The sequence below is a fragment of the Aptenodytes patagonicus genome, chromosome 5, assembly GCF_965638725.1.
Source record: "Aptenodytes patagonicus chromosome 5, bAptPat1.pri.cur, whole genome shotgun sequence".
NCBI classification, from domain to species: Eukaryota; Metazoa; Chordata; class Aves; order Sphenisciformes; family Spheniscidae; genus Aptenodytes; species Aptenodytes patagonicus.
Window position 1 is genome coordinate 57,772,438 of NC_134953.1, and position 19,661 is coordinate 57,792,098.

The following is a 19,661-nucleotide window of genomic DNA, read 5'->3' on the forward strand; positions in this document are numbered from 1 at the left end:
TTTACTTTATAGTTAACTTCTGTTTAGTTACAGCACTCCTAAGGAAGCTTAAACAGCAGTCCAGGGAAAGTGTTGAAGAAAAGCGACCTCGATTATTAAAAGCCCTGAAAGAGGTAAGTTCAAGGCAGTTGTGTTGACAAAAACAGATCGTTATGGAAAGCAGTGGCTTGTGTTCTTAGTATGGATGCTCTGGCAAACTGTAAAAAAGTTTTTTTACTTGCTTTTACAAATCTCTTGCTCTTAATAGCAATCTTGGCTTACAGTGTCCATTTTAAGGGGTCACAGAATTATGTGTATCTTTAAGGTAATACTTCCTTCTCAACTTCTAGAAATTTAAATAGAAAGGTTTATGTAAGACAAACTTGCTAGTCTTCTTTGCGATCTAAAAGTTAAAGAATGTATTTTTAATCTGTATTTATTTCATTAGATTTTTAAGGCTTTCTTAAATCTTTTGGTGAATAATTTACTGGTTTTGTTTAGTTACCAATCATGAATGACACTTTCTTTTCTTGCTTAGTAATGAAAGAGATTTTTGGTTTAATTATCCATCTACATGCAGCAGCCAATTCTTCTTGAGCACAGTGAAACATTCCTCAGTTTAGGGAAACCAAGAAGAAAAGCTCAGTTTCCTCCATTTCAAACTGCTGCTAGTGTGCTAAAACTGTGGTTATAAACCACAGGTGTTTATTTCCCTTTAGGTGGGGTGAGCTTCTCCTGCCTAGTCAAGTGGTAAAATATGAATGGGTTTGTAGAAAACCATTTATCTTAGTTAATCCATGCATCTGAAAAGTTGAGCTAAACTGTGTCAGTGATACACTCTATGAATACGCTCTACCAATGTTCCTATGTTTTTCATTGATCCAAGAAAAAAAAAACAAACCCTGTTGTCTGTCTAGAAGTGAAAAGCTTTCAGTTTTTGTGTGAGAGCAAACAGAAAGCAGACACAGCCTTACTAAAACAGCTCTGCTGTTCCTTATTCCTGCTGGTGCAAGATCTGACCTAGAGTTGCCTCTCTTTCTTCTTGTATGGAGTGAATGTATGTGGCTACCTCAGTGTATTACCAGTATTTGCTAATTTTAATCGTCACCCCTTACTTTGCTTTTGCTTTGCATACAGTTTAAAGGAGTTGGCTGGCATGTGTTTATGGAGGTAGAGGAATTTTTATATAATGACTTACGCATATTTCCAGAAGGCAAACTGAAATTTGTGTATGTGAATACTGCTAGCTGAAACTTGACTCATTAATTTAAGCCAGAACGTATAATTCCATGGGGTTGGATGTGATGAATCAAAGCAAGCAAAGAGCTCCATAGATCTTTTTTTTTAAACACGTTTACAATAAATCCTTCGCAATCCACAGCTTAATAGTTGTGTAAATTATTATTTTTAAAAAATTCATTAAAAATGGGTAGTTCAAATGAGTTACGTAATTCTATCATTATTGATTGTACTCTAGTTAAAGCTTCAGGTATGTTTAAGTTCAGTATAAATTCAAATACTAACATTAGAGAAAAAGTTTTCTTTGTTTGGCAAAACACAACTTCTGCCTGTCTTTCAGCAAATTTTACAGTTGTCATTTAGCAAATTTTACAGTTGTCATTTAGACTAAAAAGCTTGTTAATATATTCTTCTTTTCATCTCAGCTAGGTGACTTCTATCTAGAGCTTCACTGGGATTTTCAAAGTTGGGGTAAGCAATTGCATATTCCTTTCATAGGGAGATAATATAATCAGTCTTCAGCACGCTTGTTCTCTCAAGCTTAAATTCTCTTTTGGTTTGCATGTTGGAAAGTTCACAATTCAGTTCTCAAGATCTAAGTTAGAAAGAAAGGACAGACAACTTTTTTGCTGAATTATTTTTGCTTATTCATTTTTGGAGCTGAATTCTATTCTGTAATCCAATGACACAATATGGGGGGGAACAAGCTGTTGTTCACTTTAAGAAATTGATTATTAGAAGAGTATAGTATTAAAATGTCTCTGGTCGATTGGTGTCACTATAGAGCAGTGGTTTGAACAATTTAGTTGAGTAACTGGACTTGGGCATTTAATTTCCTGAATTTTAGCCTGTACTCTGAATGGTGACTGTCAGTTAAGTGCAACTATATGGTAGGTTCTTCAAACCCTAGCTTCACCTTAATGTTTCTTTTATGTGACTGTATAACATTTAGTGTTTTCTCAATTTCCACCTCCTGTTATCTGTAGAAGAAAAATCTAAATTAGCAAAAACGTATTAACAATGATCAACATGTCCGTATAATGTCAAAATATCAGAAGTGATACCTTCTGTTACTGGCTGAAATTTAAGTTAGTAATTCTATATACTTTCATATAGGCATAGTCTAAGTATTTGCTGCACTATATGCCTCTTCCAATATTCAGAGGAGGAATGAGCAGCCAGGGTGCCATCAAACGTTAAACAGATATGGAACAAACGCCTCGTTTTTCTAGGTGGCCTACTGTGTGCTGCACATTTAATGAGTGGACTTTTTCATGGAAGAGTCAGCATAAAAAAGAGAGTAGAGCTAGGCATGGAGTAAGACAAGACATTGCTTAGTGATGAGACTGCAGCCTGACTTGCAGAGTATGATGGTGGCAGTCAGACATCGCACAGAAAAAGTGATGCCAGAGGTAAAGCCAGCTTCTAGGGGTCCTCTTCTCCAGGAGTCTCACTGTGCCTTTGTTTACATTATTTAGTTTTTTCTATACGTTCTCTTTCTTGAAGGGGAAAAAGAGGCTCTGGGCAGTGCCTCTGTCCTAAATATTGGTCCTCTAGACTAATTACATTTTACAGGTGGTCTTAATTCTTTGTAGTTCATTTTGAAGAACGTGCTGAAATGCCATTGTGTTGAATTGGCTTTATTGCTATAAAGTAAATAGTCCTTTTTAGAATAAGGACAGCTGCAGTCTCATATATCCATCTCGTAATACCATACTGACTCTCAGTTCCACTGGTGATTTAATGTTTGCTTGATGTTTTAAGCTTAGTGCATTGGATTTTTTTTTCTGCTTGTGGGTGTTCTGCTTTAATTGTAGCTAGGCTTTCAGTTTGTACAATATATAAGTAAACTATCAAATCATAGAATTAAAATTTCAAACAGCTAGATGACGAGTTATTAGAATTTATAAATGATCTAGCTGTGGCTGAGGGCATTTTAAATTATGTCCTGATGCTGAAAGTAGTCTGTACAATTACAAATCAGTTTTGCAGTTATTGCATAGAAATAACTCTGGTATTAGTTGTATTTGTGTTGAGATTATGATGGAAAATGGGTATGCTGTATTTGTATTAAAATACTTCAAGATTCAAACTGATGTATAGTTTTAGTAGAAATACTTTGCAGAGGAACCTCAATGTCCTAATTGCATTCTCTTTCTACCTTTAGTGCCTTTACTTTCCCGAATTCTGCCTTCTGATGCATGTAAAATACACAAACAAGGTATAAATATCAGGTAAGTACTGATTTTACAGTGTGTGTTATCTAAGTCATAAATATCTGCATGTTAGTGAAAATGCTAGATTCCAGCATGGTCTGAAAGAAGTCACTGAGGAGTCTGCAAACATTTGTGAAACAGTATTGTGTTTGTACATGGGCGTTTAGAGGCAAGAAGTGGTTTGAACTTCAGACTGTCTTTTTTTCTCTATTGATCTGAATTTAACTTCAGTTCCTGAGTCACTTAAAACATAAAGCAAAAGCAGTTAAGCTGTATAAGGCTTTATCTACCCGACATGACAATGATTAATTGAAAAATAAGAATTTGATATTTTTAACACAATTTCAAATAAATGAGCTTTCAGTATTTTGTGGAGAAATGTTACTGCTTCAGTCCATGTAGTAAAAAAAAAAAAGTGTATAGTTTCTCTTTTTAAGATGCTTAATGTGACAGATTCACAAACTCAATAGAGTGCTTCCAGGAGTCTTTCCAAGCTCGGCTCTTTAACTGGTTTAGTTTGGGGTTTTGGATTCAAATGTCTTTTCTACCTTTTTCTTCAGGTTCCAAAGCTTAAAACAAACAAAAAGTCAAGAATATGATTCAGAAGATTCAATCTGTAGAAAATTTTATTCTATTAAAGCTGTTAGCATAGGTGTGTGAACTGACTTTTTAGGTCAAATTTGAGTCTGAGACCATTTTTTTTTTTTTTTTTCCTTCTCATTTCTGTGTGCTCTGCTTGTATGAGATGGGGAGTTAAGAGGCTGGCCCTGAGTGGAAATAGCTACAGATTCTTTCTTGAAATCAGAGGCCAATATATGATGAGTATTAAGCAATCACCCCTTAGAGCTGAAGTGGTCACTAAATTCAGGCTCTTTAACCATCTTTGTTAAAGAAGTAAATATTCTAGCAATAACGGATATGAATTGCTAAAGAGATCTTTCTCCTTGGCTCCATCTTCTAGTTATTTAGGTCAGCAGAAGCATTTCTTTTGTGTTGGTGAGGGGGGAAAAAATAGAAATAACAACTAAAATAAGTCGAATTAAAAAAAATCGGTCTGTTTCTTAGTCCTCTTCATAATGTGGGTTATGTCCTAATACTGTTACTCAAATCAGTGGCTGCTTCTTGTAGAATAGGATGCTGATTGCATGGAGTAGTTGTGTTTCTCAGTGTGTAGCACATACTGGCTGTATAAATTCTGTCACTTCCTCATGCTGGCAGTTTTGAAATCAAGTTTTCTGAAGAAAACTTTACCTCTTCCTATGAAGTTAGCGTAAGAATAGTTTGGAATGTGTTTATAATGGTAGAGATGTTATAATGTGAAACTTATTAATTGTTAATAGCAATTTTTTTTTATTTCTGCATCCAGGCTTCACTTATGAAATACTCTATGAAACTTAGGCCTTAATGTGTTTGGTTGTGATTAAAAAAAAAAAAAAAAGCTTCTGCTTGCAAACTGAACTTACTAGTGTATTTGAGTGTTTATGGGCAACTTTTGTTTAAAGTACTGGTATATTTTCACAGGCTGGACACAACTCTCATAGACTTTACCGACATGAAGTGCCAACGAGGGGATTTAAGCTTCATTTTTAATGGTGATGCCGCACCCTCTGAATCTTTTGTAGTTTTAGACAATGAACAAAAAGTTTACCAGCGAATACATCATGAGGTAAAGATCTGTGTGAATGTAGGGTGTGAAATACCTCAAGCTTTTACTTCATGTCAGAAGTCTGACTTACTTTATTAAACAAAATGTGCCTCTCAAAAAGACCCAAACAAGCTCCAAAGAAACACAAACCAAATAATTTTTTGTTCAGTTGCTATCACTTAAGCTGTATAGGTGACATAAAATTGTTATGCAAAACAGTGCTTTTGAATACAGACTTCTAAATGAGGAAAAAGCTAGAATGTGAATCTTTTGGAAAAATCTTTTATCATTCTGAATAGGCAAATATGTTTTAAGTTATGACGCATGCTACTTTAAATCTTTCCAGTGGGCTTGATTTAGGTGTCCTCAGGTGGGTTTTCAAACTTGCTTGCCGCTGCTTTGCGTCCATTTAGTCACTCTGTGGCCAGTTTAGCTGTTAACAATGCAAGGGTATGACTTATTGGCCCCCTTGTAATTAAAAACTTGACTAAATACAGCTTTATCCACCAATCACTAAAGCATATGGATCTTTGCCTGTGGAGAAGGTGTGGCTGCTGACCTTCTGGATAAATCACACTTGGATGCTTTCTTTGCATTAATATTTAAGATTAAACTATTTGGTAACCATTTGGCCAGACCTTCTATAAAACAGTTCGAAAATTCAGGAAATGCTAGTTCTGGGAAAAGTTCCAAAGGAAAAGGTTTATTGGTTTTTGTTGGGTTTGGGTTTGGTGTTTGGTTTGGTGTTTTTTTTTTTTTGTTTTTTTTTTTTTGAAGAAGTAATCATCATTATTAAGTTCTATGCAGTGTTTGGGAATTTTTCTTCTAGGAATCTGAGATGGAAACAGAAGAAGAAGTTGACATTTTGATGAGCAGTGATATTTACTCTGCAACATTATCAACCAAATCAATTACCTTCACACGTGCCCAAACGGGATGGCTTTTTCGAGAAGACAAAACAGTAAGCTGAAAGAAAACTTCACAGACTTCATTACTGGAGACAGAATAGTTCAGACAGCCTTATGATGTGGTTGGGAAGAAATAAGGAGTAAAAGAATAAGATGCTCAGGACAGAGGAAAAATGTCTCCCCCTACCCCCCACAATTGTCACTAGTTTGACCACATAGAATATATATGATGGCCTTCATAAGAAAAAAGTAGCCTGGAAGAAAGATAACAAACTGTAGCTACTGGGCAGGGGGGAGAACAGATTGTACTGAAAATTACTTCATTGTAGGAGTATATGGTCTCTGCAAATTCATTCCAGGGTGTGCGGTAAGGATACTGTGCGCTCCTGTGTCAGAGAAATGCAGGAAGGTGGGAGTGTTCTGGGTAGTTTCCTTTAGGTGTTCCTTTCTGTGTCATCAGTCTGACTGAGGTGCAAGTTCTCAGCTGTGGGAAAAAATTGAAACAGCCACCATCATAACTTCTTTGAGTAGGAAGTTGCTATCCTGTGACTAGCTCTGAAAGATTTAGTTTTCATCTGGATCTGTTCAGGTAGTGCCATTCATCACAAGTTTTCGTCTGAGCTAGTGTTTCAGAACTTTTTTCCTTCTGAATACCAAATCCGTATTCTGCATGTGTAAATTATCCTTTAACACAGCTTGCTGTTGAAGGGAATTTTAGTTAGATTTCCCTTGGCCACTCTTAAATTCTTAAACCATCTTTTCTGTCTTAAAGTTTCCATTGATATGAAATATCTGTTCCTGATGGAGTTCTTGCGTTTGTGCTGTACATATCTTTCTGGGATTGTCCACTGATAGCTTATGTGGTTGGTTGTGTAAATTACATCACTTCAATCCTCAAGTTATCTTACTGCCCCGAAGTGCAATTATTTGGATATACAAGAATTTAAATGTTTTGATTTTATCTTCTGTGAGTCATTAACGTCCAATTCCTTTCATGCAGGAAAGAGTAGGAAACTTTTTGGCAGATTTCTACTTGGTTAATGGACTTGTATTAGAATCAAGGAAAAGAAGAGAACATCTCAGTGAGGAGGATATTCTTCGAAATAAAGCTATCATGGAGAGCCTGAGTAAAGGTGGCAACTTAATGGAACAAAATTTTGAGGTATACTTAAATAATTCTTCACAGTATGTGAATTTTTGCATAGGAGAATAATCTTTCACACCAGTCATTTAGCAAAATCTATAGATAATGTTTTTATTCGGATTGTCTTAATTTTAAAATAATAAATATGACGTGCAAGTATAATCATGGTGATACGTTGTCGTGGTTTAACCCCAGCTGGCAACTAAGCACCACAGAGCCGCTCACTCACTCCCCCCCCCGGTGGGATGGGGGAAGAGAATCGGAAGAGTAAAAGTGAGAAAACTCATGGGTTGAGATAAAAACAATTTAATAGGTAAAGCAAAAGCTGTGCACACAAGCAAAGCAAAACAAGGAATTCATTCATTCCTTCCCATCAGCAGGCAGGTGTTCTGCCATCTCCAGGAAAGCAGGGCTCCATCACGCCTAACGGTTACTTGGGAAGACAAACACCATCACTCTGAACATCCCCCACCTTCCTTCTTCTTCCCCCAGCTTTATATGCTGAGCATGATGTCATATGGTATGGGATGTCATAGAATCATAGAATAGAATCATAGAATAGTTTGGGTTGGAAGGGACCTTTTAAAGGTCATCTAGTCCAACCCCCTGCCGTAGGCAGGGACTTTTTCAACTAGATCAGGTTGCTCAGAGCCCTGTCCAACCTGACCTTGAATGTTTCCAGGGATGGGGCATCTACCACCTCACTGGGCAACTTGTTCCAGTGTTTCACCACCCTCAGTGTAAAAAATTTCTTCCTTATATCTAGTCTAAATCTACCCCCCTTTAGTTTAAACCCATTGCCCCTTGCCCTGTCGCAACAGGCCCTGCTAAAAAGTCTGCCACCATCTTTTTTATAAGCCCCCTTTAAGTACTGATAGGCTGCAATAAGGTCTTCCCGGAGCCTTCTCTTCTCTAGGCTGAACAACCCCAACTCTCTCAGCCTTTCTTCATAGGAGAGCTGTTCCATTCCCCTGATCGCTTTCGTGGCCCTCTGGACCCACTCTAACAGGTCCGTGTCTGTCTTATGCTGAGGGCTCCAGAGCTGGACACACTACTCCAGGTGGGGTCTCACCAGAGCAGAGTAGAGGGGCAGAATCACCTCCCTTGACCTGCTGGCCATGCTTCTTGCGATGCGACCCAGGATATGATTGGCCTTCTGGGCTGCAAGCGCACGTTGCTGGCTCATGTCCAGCTTTTCATCCACCAGTACCTCCAAGTCCTTCTTGGCAGGGCTGCTCTCAATCCCTTCATCCCCCAGCCTGTATTGATACTGGGGGTTGCCCCGACCCAGGTGCAGGGCCTCACACTTGGTCTTGTTCAACCTCATGAGGTTCACACAGGCCCACTTCTTGAGCTTGTCCAGGTCCCTCTGGATGGCATCCCATCCCTCTGGCATATCGACCGCACCACTCAGCTTGGTGTCATCTGCAAACTTGCTGAGGGTGCACTCGATCCCACTGTCTATGTCATTGATGAAGATATTAAACAGTACCAGTGCCAATACGGACCCCTGCAGGATGCTACTTGTCACCAATCTCCATCTGGACATTGAGCCGTTGATCACTACCCTCTGGATGCGACCATCTAACCAGTTCCTCACCCACTGGACAGTCCACCCATCAAATCCATACCTCTCCAGTTTAGAGAGAAGGATGTTGTGGGGGACTGTGTCAAAGGCCTTACAGAGGTCCAATAGATGACACCTGTAGCCCTTCCCATGCCCACTGATGTAGTCACTCCATCATAGAAGGCCCCTAGGTTAGTCAGGCAGGACTTGCCCTTGGTGAAGCCATGTCGGCTGTCTCGAATCACCTCTCTGTCCTCCATGTGCCTTAGCATAGCTTCCAGGAGGACCTGTTCCATGACCTTCCCAGGCACAGAGGTGAGACTGACTGGCCTGTAGTTCCCTGGGTCTTCCTTTTTTCCCTTTTTAAAAATGGGGGTTATGTTTCCCCTTTTCCAGTCAGTGGGAACTTCACCGGCCTGCCACGACTTCTCAAATACGATGGATAGTGGTTTAGGAACTTCATCCGCCAGTTCCCTCAGGACCCGTGGATGGATCTCATCGGGTCCCATGGACTTGTGCACCTTCAGGTGCCTTAGATGGTCTTGAACCTGATATTCTCCCACAGTGGGCGGCTCTTCATTCTTCCAGTCCCCGCTTTTGCCTTCTGTGGCTTGGGCGGTGAGGCTTGAGCACTTGGTCAGTTGAGGTCAGCTCTCCGGGCCGTGTCCTGTCCCAGCTTCTTGTGCACCCCCAGCCTACTCGCTGGTGGGGTGGGGTGAGAAGCAGAAAAAGCCTTGACTCTGTGTAAGCACTGCTCAGCAATAATGAAAACATCCCTGTGTGATCAACGCTGTTTTCAGCACAAATCCAAAACATAGCCCCATACTAACTGCTATGAAGAAAATTAACTTTATCCCAGCCAAAACCAGCACATATGTTAATTAATTATCCTGATTAGTGCACACATTGAGAAATTTCTGTGATTATACTGGATATTTCAGTCTTAATTTGTCTCTTAGTAAAAGATGATGGTTTTGGCTGTGGCAAATCACTTTAACTTCTTTTAGATCAAATGTTTATTGTTTAGAAAGCCTTTCTGGTTTTCTTTTCAATCGTGTTTTCCTTTAGCTTCATTAAAATGAACTAAGCCTGTTATTATCACCATGAAATCAAGAGCTATTCAGAATGAGCCAGACATCATCTGGGAACACACAATATAGCCTTTTAAAAATGATTGATTTATTTCTGTATTAGCTTGTGCTTTGTTACTTGTCATTCAGACACTTGAATTAACTGATTAACTGATGTATTAAAACAGCCAACTTCTATGTAAAATACAGTTTGAGGCCAAATACCTCAATGGAGACTGTAAGAGCAAGAGCAGGAGATGGAAAAGCCCAGTGAAGTATCAGCTACAAACTGGATAGACTATATTGCTGTTCTTCGTAGAATTGAAGTACAGTTGTATCTTTTGAATGGCAAAATTCTAAGAGAATATAAGGAAAGATAAACAGTTAAGACATGTTTTTCTGAACAGCCTGTCAGACGGCAGTCACTTACTCCACCATCACCCAATACAATTACATGGGAAGAGTATATATCTGCTGAAAATGGAAAGTAAGTATTTTTGTTTTATTGACATTAATTCCCATAGATGCCTTTAGATTATTGGTTTGGGGTTGTGGTTTTTGTTTTGGTTTTGGGGTGGGTTTTTTTTGTGTTCTCTAGTTTGTGGATGCTTTTTGTTTATAGTTTTCTGGGGACAGAGGAACATTGGGTTTGATGTCTTGGATGTTTAACATTCTTCAGTAGGCTGGCTGGGAAGCTGATACCTGTATACGTAAACAGTATTATTGCATCAACTGGTGATAAAAATATTGGATGGGCATCTACCTGATACCCGTGGTTTGAAACATTTGGAAAATATGCACATCTAAGCTGGCTTTTTTTTTAAGGAAGATTTTTCTGACAAATTCATTGCTGTAATTTATTTATCTTTATTTATGATAGTAATAAATAATCCAATTCACCATGTTTAAAATAAAAGTTTATGATTTAATGAGACTGTAGTAGAAGTGGCAGTGTACAAAAATGCACACTTCTGGAATACAAGAACATACAGATCTCCTAGTACTGGCTAGATCTTTGCAAGATACTCTCCTCTAGGTGTGTAACTAGGTAGCAAACAGCTATAATTTAAATTAATTTACAGTAGTTTCATTTTAGAAGATGTATGCAGTTGAATTTATTTTCAAGGACTGTATGCTGTTTAGCTGTTGAATGTAGAAGGACCAAAAAATGGACTGAGTATGTCACATAAGTAACAATGATAAAAGTCCTTTCTCCAAAGATACTAGACTAGCCTATAGTCAGATGTTACCAGGGAATATGATGATATTACAGTACAGGCTTACTAAAAAGGCACATGGATCTGTTTTGGGTTTTTTGTTTGTTTTTTTTAACTAATTTTATTTTTAATGTATTTGAGATAGAATGAATATTCAAGCAGAATAAATAGGTTATGCATGAACAGCTATTACTATTGGTACAGAAATACGTATGTATATAAGATTTCGCTTTGTTTAATAATCTGATTAACTGAAGGGAGTTTAATGGGAAATCTAGGTTTCTAGCTAATATAAAGCAAAAGAGGAAAAGATTTGTTATCTTATTTATTACCTGTCTATTCCTCTCCTATAACAGAATTTTCTGTCCTGTGTTTTCTGGTATTGCCTTCTAGTGATAGTAGAGTAACTTCTTCACTTTCTCTGAGATTGTTTCATATTTTAGGCTGAAAGCAAATTAACCTTTTTCTAGTTTAACTTGATACTTTGTTCACATACAGACTGTTTCAATTAACATCTGAAATCAGCTGTATATATTTCTGGGTAGTTGTCATGTCTTTCTATAGTGTTTATTAACATAATGTTTATGAGGAATTATTTGAAGATTTTTAAGTCGTTTCCCTAACTGTTTTTGTCTTGTCTCCCGGTTTAGCAGAACTCATAGTAATCTAAGTTAAGATGGTTACTTACTCATCTTTACTATGCACAGCTTTTACTTTTAAAGTATTTGCTTTATTGTAGGGATTCTTTACTGACGGTTTCAAACCTGAGTCTGTCTTCCTTCCTTTAAAACCAAGGTTTCACTGAGAGAAAAACTGACTTCGTCTTTCTCCCCTCTCCCTTACAGAGCTCCTCATCTGGGTAGAGAGCTGGTCTGCAAAGAAAGCAAGAAAACCTTTAAAGCCACGATAGCTATGAGCCAGGAATTTCCCTTAGGAATTGAATCGTAAGTCAAAATTATTGGCCATGAATGGTATTTATATGTAGGAAATGTTTTAACGTGTTTATGAACTGCAAAATTCTTCGTATCTTCAGATACGGAGGGAATTTGGCAGTTCAAAACCTTGTGAATGAAGTCACACTGTTAAGCGAGTAAACTGTTAAAATTAGGGACTTCGGTGCTGGTGTGCCTGTTATTGCAAAGAGCCAAGTGCTTATCTTACTTGACAAGACCAGAGGTTTGACCAGGTTTATCGTTAACTTGTCACAATACTGATGTGCCTACAGAATTCTAAAACATTTTTGCCCGTAACAAGTTTTAGCACAAAGTTACGTCCTCTAAACCAATACAAAACCATGTCAGGTTCCTTATGTCCATGGAGAAGAGGGTGTGGTACTATATGCTTCAGTCTCGTGTGTAAAATGAGGACAAGAAATTAATATTTTGATGTTTATTTGTACACCTATGGTAATACAATACAGATCACTAAGAACTGAATGTGAGGATGCTGATATTGAAGCTCTAAGGAGATAGATATATAAGCATAATGTAATTCTTCAACTCCTTTTTTATCACCTTGCTCTTTGGGTCGTTTCTATCTTTTCTAGAGGGAAAGCTTCTGAAACAAGAATTTGTAATGAAAGCTGTTTTCCTTTTCAGATTGTTGAATGTTTTAGAAGTAATTGCACCCTTCAAGCACTTTAACAAACTTAGAGAATTTGTTCAAATGAAGCTTCCACCAGGCTTTCCTGTAAAATTAGGTAAGATGACTACAGCAACTCTTATGGCTTTGTATTTCCAAAATGTGTGTACTTACTCATGCAATGTGTTCAAAACTTCTGTTGAGTTTTGGAAAAGAACTCTCTTACCTAAGAGTGTCTTGCTGTAGGTTTCAGGAGAACATAGTTAAGTTAGTGGAAGTAAGATAGGAAATCTGCAGGTGAAAGGTGAATATAGTCCTAGTCAGGAAGAGAGCTCTGTAATTTACATTTTCCTAATGCTAGGGTCTTGTTCTAAGAGTAATGTAGATATGCTGAATTATTGTTGCATTAAAGGATGATCTCAGTCACGAGTTAAGTATTTTGTAGCATTTTTGTATTTCTTTTTCCTCAAGGATTACTGGTGATATATTTTTCACTTACAAATAAATAGAAAACTATTACACTTCTAATAAATGGAAATGTATAAAGCAATTTATTCATGGTATAGATTATCACAGCATAAACTGCCAAAAAGTAATAGTACCTTTTTTAAGCGTTACAGGATTTCTTGCATACCGGTAAGCTGTTTAAGCTAGACAATTCAGAACAGACTATATTCTACCTCCTATCATATTTGCACAGCTCTGTTTATTGAGGATTGGATTTTTGCTTAGCTCATTAAGTTAGTTCATGGGCAAGCCAGTTTTACTGAGGATAATTCTTAAGTGTTCAACTTCAATACAAATTGGAAAAGGGTTATATTTTAAAGGAAACATTAAAAAGGCTTGTCTTTTCATGCGGATTTGCTCAACTGAAGCTTACACGTGGCAAGGTTATTTTTATCTTGTATCATCTTCAGGCGAATGTCCTCTATTTTAACAGATTAATCTGTATGTTCACAGCACCTTGGTTTCCATGTCGTCAGTTTGCATCAAGAAAGGAAAACCACTGAATTAATAATATTATTAACAGTTTTTTGAATGGTGTATTGAGTTGGGTATTGTTTCCGCGCTCAGGGTATCTGAGTATATTCTGAAATAACTTACTTTAAACCACCTCCTTTTTTTAAGAGTTTTGAATCGCCATTGTATAGAATACTGAACAAGCTTTTACGTCTTTAGCAAGTCTGAAGTTAAAAATCTTTAAGTAACAGTTGGTGATTACTGGTAAGCCTGTATTTCTTTGCTCTTCATTGTACCATTTTACTTCCTATCTAGATATTCCTGTATTTCCCACCATCACAGCCACTGTGACTTTTCAGGAGTTCCGTTATGATGAATTTGATGAATCCATCTTCACAATTCCTGATGACTACAAGGAGGACCCCAGCCGTTTTCCTGATCTTTAACTAAACTGGAAGGTTATTGGTGAATAACAATACCAGCGTACCACAGTGAAAGCAAATGGATGCAAATAGCCCACAGATATAGATAGAAAAGTGGGTCATAAAGGAAGGGATAAACTTAATAATCCAGAAGAAAAGGGAACATGCATCAAATGACTGATGTACTGATACTCTCTCTAATGGGCATCTAATCTAGTTCCTGATTTACAGCAAGTCTCCTGATGCGTCGTTCACACTTTTATACATCCAGTACTGCAAGCGTGGTAGTCTGACACCTCGATGACCCTGAGAATACTTAACAGCTGTGAGGACTATCATTCGTTTTTAAATTTTTTACATTTCTTGGTGATACAAAAAGCACTCTTGGACCATTAGCATAAAAGTTGAAATGTCTTAGCTGGATATTAGCCCTATAAAACATCCCACCATACTTAAGATGACCATATTATATTCTTTCAAGCTTTGTTTTCATGAATTGTAAACTATGTATCATTATGTATAGTTCAGTAATTTGAATGTTAGTTGAACGTATATTAGAAGGAATGCATTTTCTGTAGATGAATGAACCAAATGGTAACCATTAAACAATTGCATTTTCATACTGCAGTACACTTCAGAAATAGCATTCGCTCTGCGGGGAATAAGGTACCTCCTCTAACACATTAGTGCAATCCATTGTGGTGCTACCCATGTCTCTGAACCGTTAATTTCTTCACTGAGCTGTTCGTTAATCTTCCTTTCATTGGCTCTGCGCTTAACTTCTCGTTGTCATACTGGCTTGAAAGTCCCTGCTGTGTCCATGATGCTGTGTTGATTAGCATGCTCGGAGGTTCATTAGCTAGAAATTGTCACTTTTTTCTTCTTTTTTTTTTCACATTTACTTAGGAGACTTGCTCCATAATGGTTGAGTGTCAACTAGGTTATCTTGTATTTGTATTCAGCAGCCACTCGAAAACATGGGATGCATATGAAGAGTTACTAGAACAATAAGCTCAAGCATTAAATCTTCATATAAGAAAAAGTTTCTCTTGAAGTTAGTTTAATTGTAGTGCACATTGAATAGGGCTCACATTGGAAGACTTTATTTGCAAATGCTTAGGATGTTTCCAGATTAATTTCCTTCCTCTTAATATTTTGAATAGGTAGGCGTTTTGGTACTCTGGCTTCTTGAGCTTATTCTCATTCCAAGTGGTTCCAGTCTCCTAATTTGACAATAATCCAGCTTTTTGGTTTGTTAGAAAGAATTTGTGCAAAAGGCTAATGGTGCTATTTGTTTGTATTAAGAAATTTAGATTTAAAGTGCTGTGGTGTAATTGTACAAAAATGTAAATATTTTCAAAATTATATTCTTTGTGCACTGTAGTTAAAACTTTTTCTGGAAATCAATAGAGTTAAGTATCAAACTTTATAATAAAGAGTACCATCAATGCTTAGTAAAGGTAACCAACCTAACTAACCATGTAGGTGATAAACGGAGATGGCTTATCACAAGGCAATAAAAGCTGACTTGTCAGGCACATCGACAGAACATGGAAATACATGTCTGAAGCAGACGGTCTTTCAAAACTTCTGGAATCTGTCTGTATAAAACCCAAAGAGGCTGCTCTAGAGAAGTACAGTGTCCACTCTGTAAGTGGAGTCCTAGTGAATCACTATCAGCAAAGTACAGATAAACTTGAAAATAGGAAGTTGAGGTTGATCCTCTTCCAGCATCACTATAAACCTACGAGTTTGACAGGTGAGTAATGTTTACTTTGCAGACTGTGATCGATACCTTGGAGTTCTTAATTCAAAATCAAATTGAAAATAAAACTATAGGGGGGAAAAAAGCAAAGGGAAATGTAGAATTGTAATTACTTTTGAAGTACTGTATCAGTAGCAGATGTTGAACACTTGGTAGGAATGATAAACTTCTTCCAAGTAATTATGAATTCCTAAAGTGTTTTACATCTGTGGTATAAATTGAGATCACCTCATGCTCCTCCTTAGAAACAGCTGAGATCCTTACCATGAGAGACCAGGGTTGAATGTATGTAGAGACTGAATTATCCTGTCAGTACTGGAGGTCAGGATTAAATGTCAGTGGGGCCAAATACAGATTTCTCCTGTCGCCCTCTGTTACAGATGCCCGTTGCAGGGTAGAATGTTGTGTGTAGTGTTGCTGGATCGGGTCTTGTGCCAGGTGTGAAACTGAAGTGAGTGCAGGTGCCGTACAGGAGTACTGACCGAGTTGCTTGGAAATTTCAGCAAACGCAGAAGAACATTTCTCCATAAGATGAATGTTAGAAATCCTTTTTCTCAGTATTACAGGGAAAGAACCATGTGTTTCATATTACTTTGCATTTTTGGTTATTCCAAATTACCATCACAGAGCTTGCTGACATAGGAAGGAACATACGTAGTTGGAGCTATGTGGTTTAGGCAATATAGCCGCTGCGATGGACTGGATTTTAGACTTTAAAAACAAAACAAAGCTTTTTGTGTAGCCTCACATGAAAACAGGGTTCTGTATATCTCCATCTGCCTATAGAACAACCCATGTCTTCTGGTGGCAAATGAGGTGTCTGACTCAAAGCTCACTGCAGTTTGTGGAAATGTTTTCTCTGATTTCCATGGACTCCGGCTGCAGATTTTGTGGGGGTTTTTTTAACCTTCATGATTACACAACTACTAACTTTGATACGTTTTAAGATTTGCAGAAACTTTTTATAGTGGGTTGCTATATTAAGGCTTGCTCTAATTTGGAGTGTCAGCAGAGAAGAGTGGACACAGATTTGGTTGACTGTAGTCTTTTTACATTGTTATGGTGAGCATACCCTGCTACTTCTTTTCTTCCTACTATGAAGCTGAATGATCTGACTCCAACCAGATTGTCCTTTCCAGTTCAGTGACTGTTTTCAGATTCCTGTGACAGCCTCATGAAATAAGACTCAGTGAACTGTTTCTCGGTACATTTCCCTCCAACTTTTGGTGATGTGTTTTCTGTCTGAAACATTCCTAGTGATAAGGTTCAAAACTTAAAACATAGGGACGCTTGGGGCATGGTTTCCTGATGGATACACTGCAAGCTGCAGGAATCCTCATTAGCGAGAGGGATGTTAGGCTGAGCCTACCTTAGGGACTTGCGTCTTGGCACAGCTGTAGCAATCCACAGGCGTGAAGAGATGTGATCCCGGCAGCGTAGCTGTGCTGGTGCAGTTCTTTAGTGGTGACTCTGTCCACACTGATATAAATGTTTTATCCACTATGATTTGTTTTTCTTGCAAGGGTTTTTGTGTTGTACTGACACAAAGTGTGTATCTGTCGGTATGGATGTGTCTGCACAGAAGCTTCGCCAGCGCTGTGGGTGGGTGAAGTGTTTCTAGTGTAGAGGGAGCCTTCGTCTGCAGCTGTGCTGTGGGCACCCGTGTCCGTTACCACTTGCGATCTCCTGTTCAGATATCTTTTGGAAATTTATTTTTTTTCTAGCAGGATTGATTAGCAGAACTTAATTTTTGTTTTTCTCCTTATCTTTTCCTTAAGACCATGTCGGGTGTTAAGGGAAGGTTTGGTCCCCTGTAGAGTGAATACATATCCACAGCAGTTTTACAGAGGTTGTCTCATCACTGCTGCGTAACAAGAAGCATGTCAGCTTTAACTTGTTAATTTGACTTGTGCACGTGTAGGGACTTCCATTGCAACAAAATACCCTGGAATATAAGAATATCTGGGTAACTAAAAATGCCTTTCTGGACACACCAGCTGAGGTATACGGTATCACTTGTGGTTAACACAAGTGGGATGAAAAAGGGAGCTTGCACAGGTTGGGTAAGAATCACTGTATTAAGATGCACACTGACACCGTGGTGTTCTTTGAGGTGAAGCTGACAATGGTGCGTGAGTGACAAGTGTGGAGGAGGAAACCTCTGTACTAGGGCTGTGGGAGAGACCACCTCAGTTCAGAGTTTGGGGCTTTGTTTCTTTCTGATCTTGCCACTTTTTTTTTTCCTGACGACTGTGAGGGGGTTTTTTTTTATATGAATAAGTATTAAAAGACAGCCATCAATTTTGGTAAACTGAAATAAGAAATTGTTGCAAAAGAATTCCTAGGGTTGTTTCTTAACCAAACTGTTTTACTGGTCTTCCAAAATACTGCTTTAATTTGTGGCAAAGGGAATGTGTTTTCTTTTTCCTTACAAGGAGCTGCTGTTCCAGTCACTGTACTCACTTTACTGCAATTCTTGATTTATGTATTGAAACTATTTGTTACAAAAAACTCTGGATATATTTGTGCTGGAAACCCACCTTGTTAAGTTAATGTTCAAAGCAACTGTCTGTTGCTTTTTTTTTTTTTAAATGTATTTGTTCTTGATTTGTAATTCATGCAAGGATAACTGCATTATTTAATCTGTATTAACAAATTTCCTGTAATGCTGCAGTTTCACATTTATTTTCCTTACAATTTGTAATTATCATGGAAACAATGTCACTTTTTTGCATTTTACTAGTTGTCTGGTCCATGTTTTTAACTTACCTTCACTAATAGTAATTTTTGGTTGTATCATTTGTTAGAATAAAGACCAAAATACGCTGTTTGATTCTGAAACTGTTCAACATGTGAAAATCGAGTTTTAACTCTCCTGTCACAGTACTTTTCAGGATATGTATACACTCTAGACATGCATCTCTGAGCAGGGATTTGATCCGAGGGGATAAGCTCACACTGCTACATTCTGCAAGGGCATTTTATTGGTCATTTTTTAAATAAAATCCTGCATTTTCATTATAGACTGTTCCTTACCCTCTGTAAAGCTCCAAATTTTATTGGACTGCCTAGTCCACAGTGGAATAGCAGTGGTGGAAGGACATGAACAGTAGCTTCTGGCATTTACCTAGAGCTAAGGAGTCAGAAGTTTAGAAATAGCTACCTGGGAGGGAGGGAAGGAGACCTTTTAAGTTTGCTGAACTGTGTGAGGAAGCTCTCGTACAGATTCAAGCAATGCGGGAGGAGGGCAGTGGCCTGTCTGTACCACCCCTGGAGGGGAGTACCCGAAAGGGTTACACACTGTTCCCTGAAGGAACTGGCAGCCACCTCCCACAGCACAGCTCTACAGGCTCAGCCAACGCACACTCTTAACCCTGAAAGGCAATAAACCAAAAATATGTAAGGTTATGTGCGCAATTAGCAAATGTGGTCTAAACCCACACGTTTCTCCAGTTTGTATTTGGGCTTGGGCAGCCGGAGGTACGCAGTTAACACACAACACAGACTTGGTTTGTTAGTAACATAAACTAGAAACAACGTAGTTTAATTACATGTAGCCCCTGACGTACCATCTTGAGCTCAATACCCTGACTTGGTCCTTCATTACAGCACGTGAACAACTTTCACAACAACAAGGTCTAAGGATCAAGGAGGTTTACTTTATTACTATAAATCCGTTTATGTTCTTGTACTTCACATATAAATATCTTGATGACAACAAAAAAGGCACATTCATGAAGACATCATGCACCTTGTCTTTGCTATTTTTATTTTATTACAAGAACTATCCCTCTCTCCCCACCAGAAATAAAAGCCTAGAACTGGTTGTATGACATATACCTCTCTGTATTGACAAAATACTCAAAACAGTTGGTAAAAATTTACATTTCTACAAATTCTAAAAATGACACTGCAGATCTAAATGGCAAGTTCCACTTTGCCTGGGGC

At 38.0% G+C, this 19,661-nt stretch overlaps 1 protein-coding gene across 1 annotated transcript in view; it reads left to right on the top strand.

The window, feature by feature from the left end:
- ANKRD13C (ankyrin repeat domain 13C) overlaps nt 1-18,734 on the top strand; it is a 31,404-nt gene extending 12,670 nt beyond the window's left edge. The window contains exons 4-13 of the mRNA XM_076339943.1: nt 28-113; nt 1,644-1,689; nt 3,386-3,452; nt 4,956-5,100; nt 5,909-6,040; nt 6,988-7,149; nt 10,176-10,255; nt 11,831-11,929; nt 12,584-12,684; nt 13,842-18,734. Of these exons, the coding sequence (XP_076196058.1) occupies nt 28-113; nt 1,644-1,689; nt 3,386-3,452; nt 4,956-5,100; nt 5,909-6,040; nt 6,988-7,149; nt 10,176-10,255; nt 11,831-11,929; nt 12,584-12,684; nt 13,842-13,972 (1,049 nt within the window). The 3' untranslated portion in view covers nt 13,973-18,734. The remainder of the gene's footprint in view (nt 1-27; nt 114-1,643; nt 1,690-3,385; nt 3,453-4,955; nt 5,101-5,908; nt 6,041-6,987; nt 7,150-10,175; nt 10,256-11,830; nt 11,930-12,583; nt 12,685-13,841) is intronic.
- The last annotated feature ends 927 nt before the right edge of the window (nt 18,735-19,661 follow it).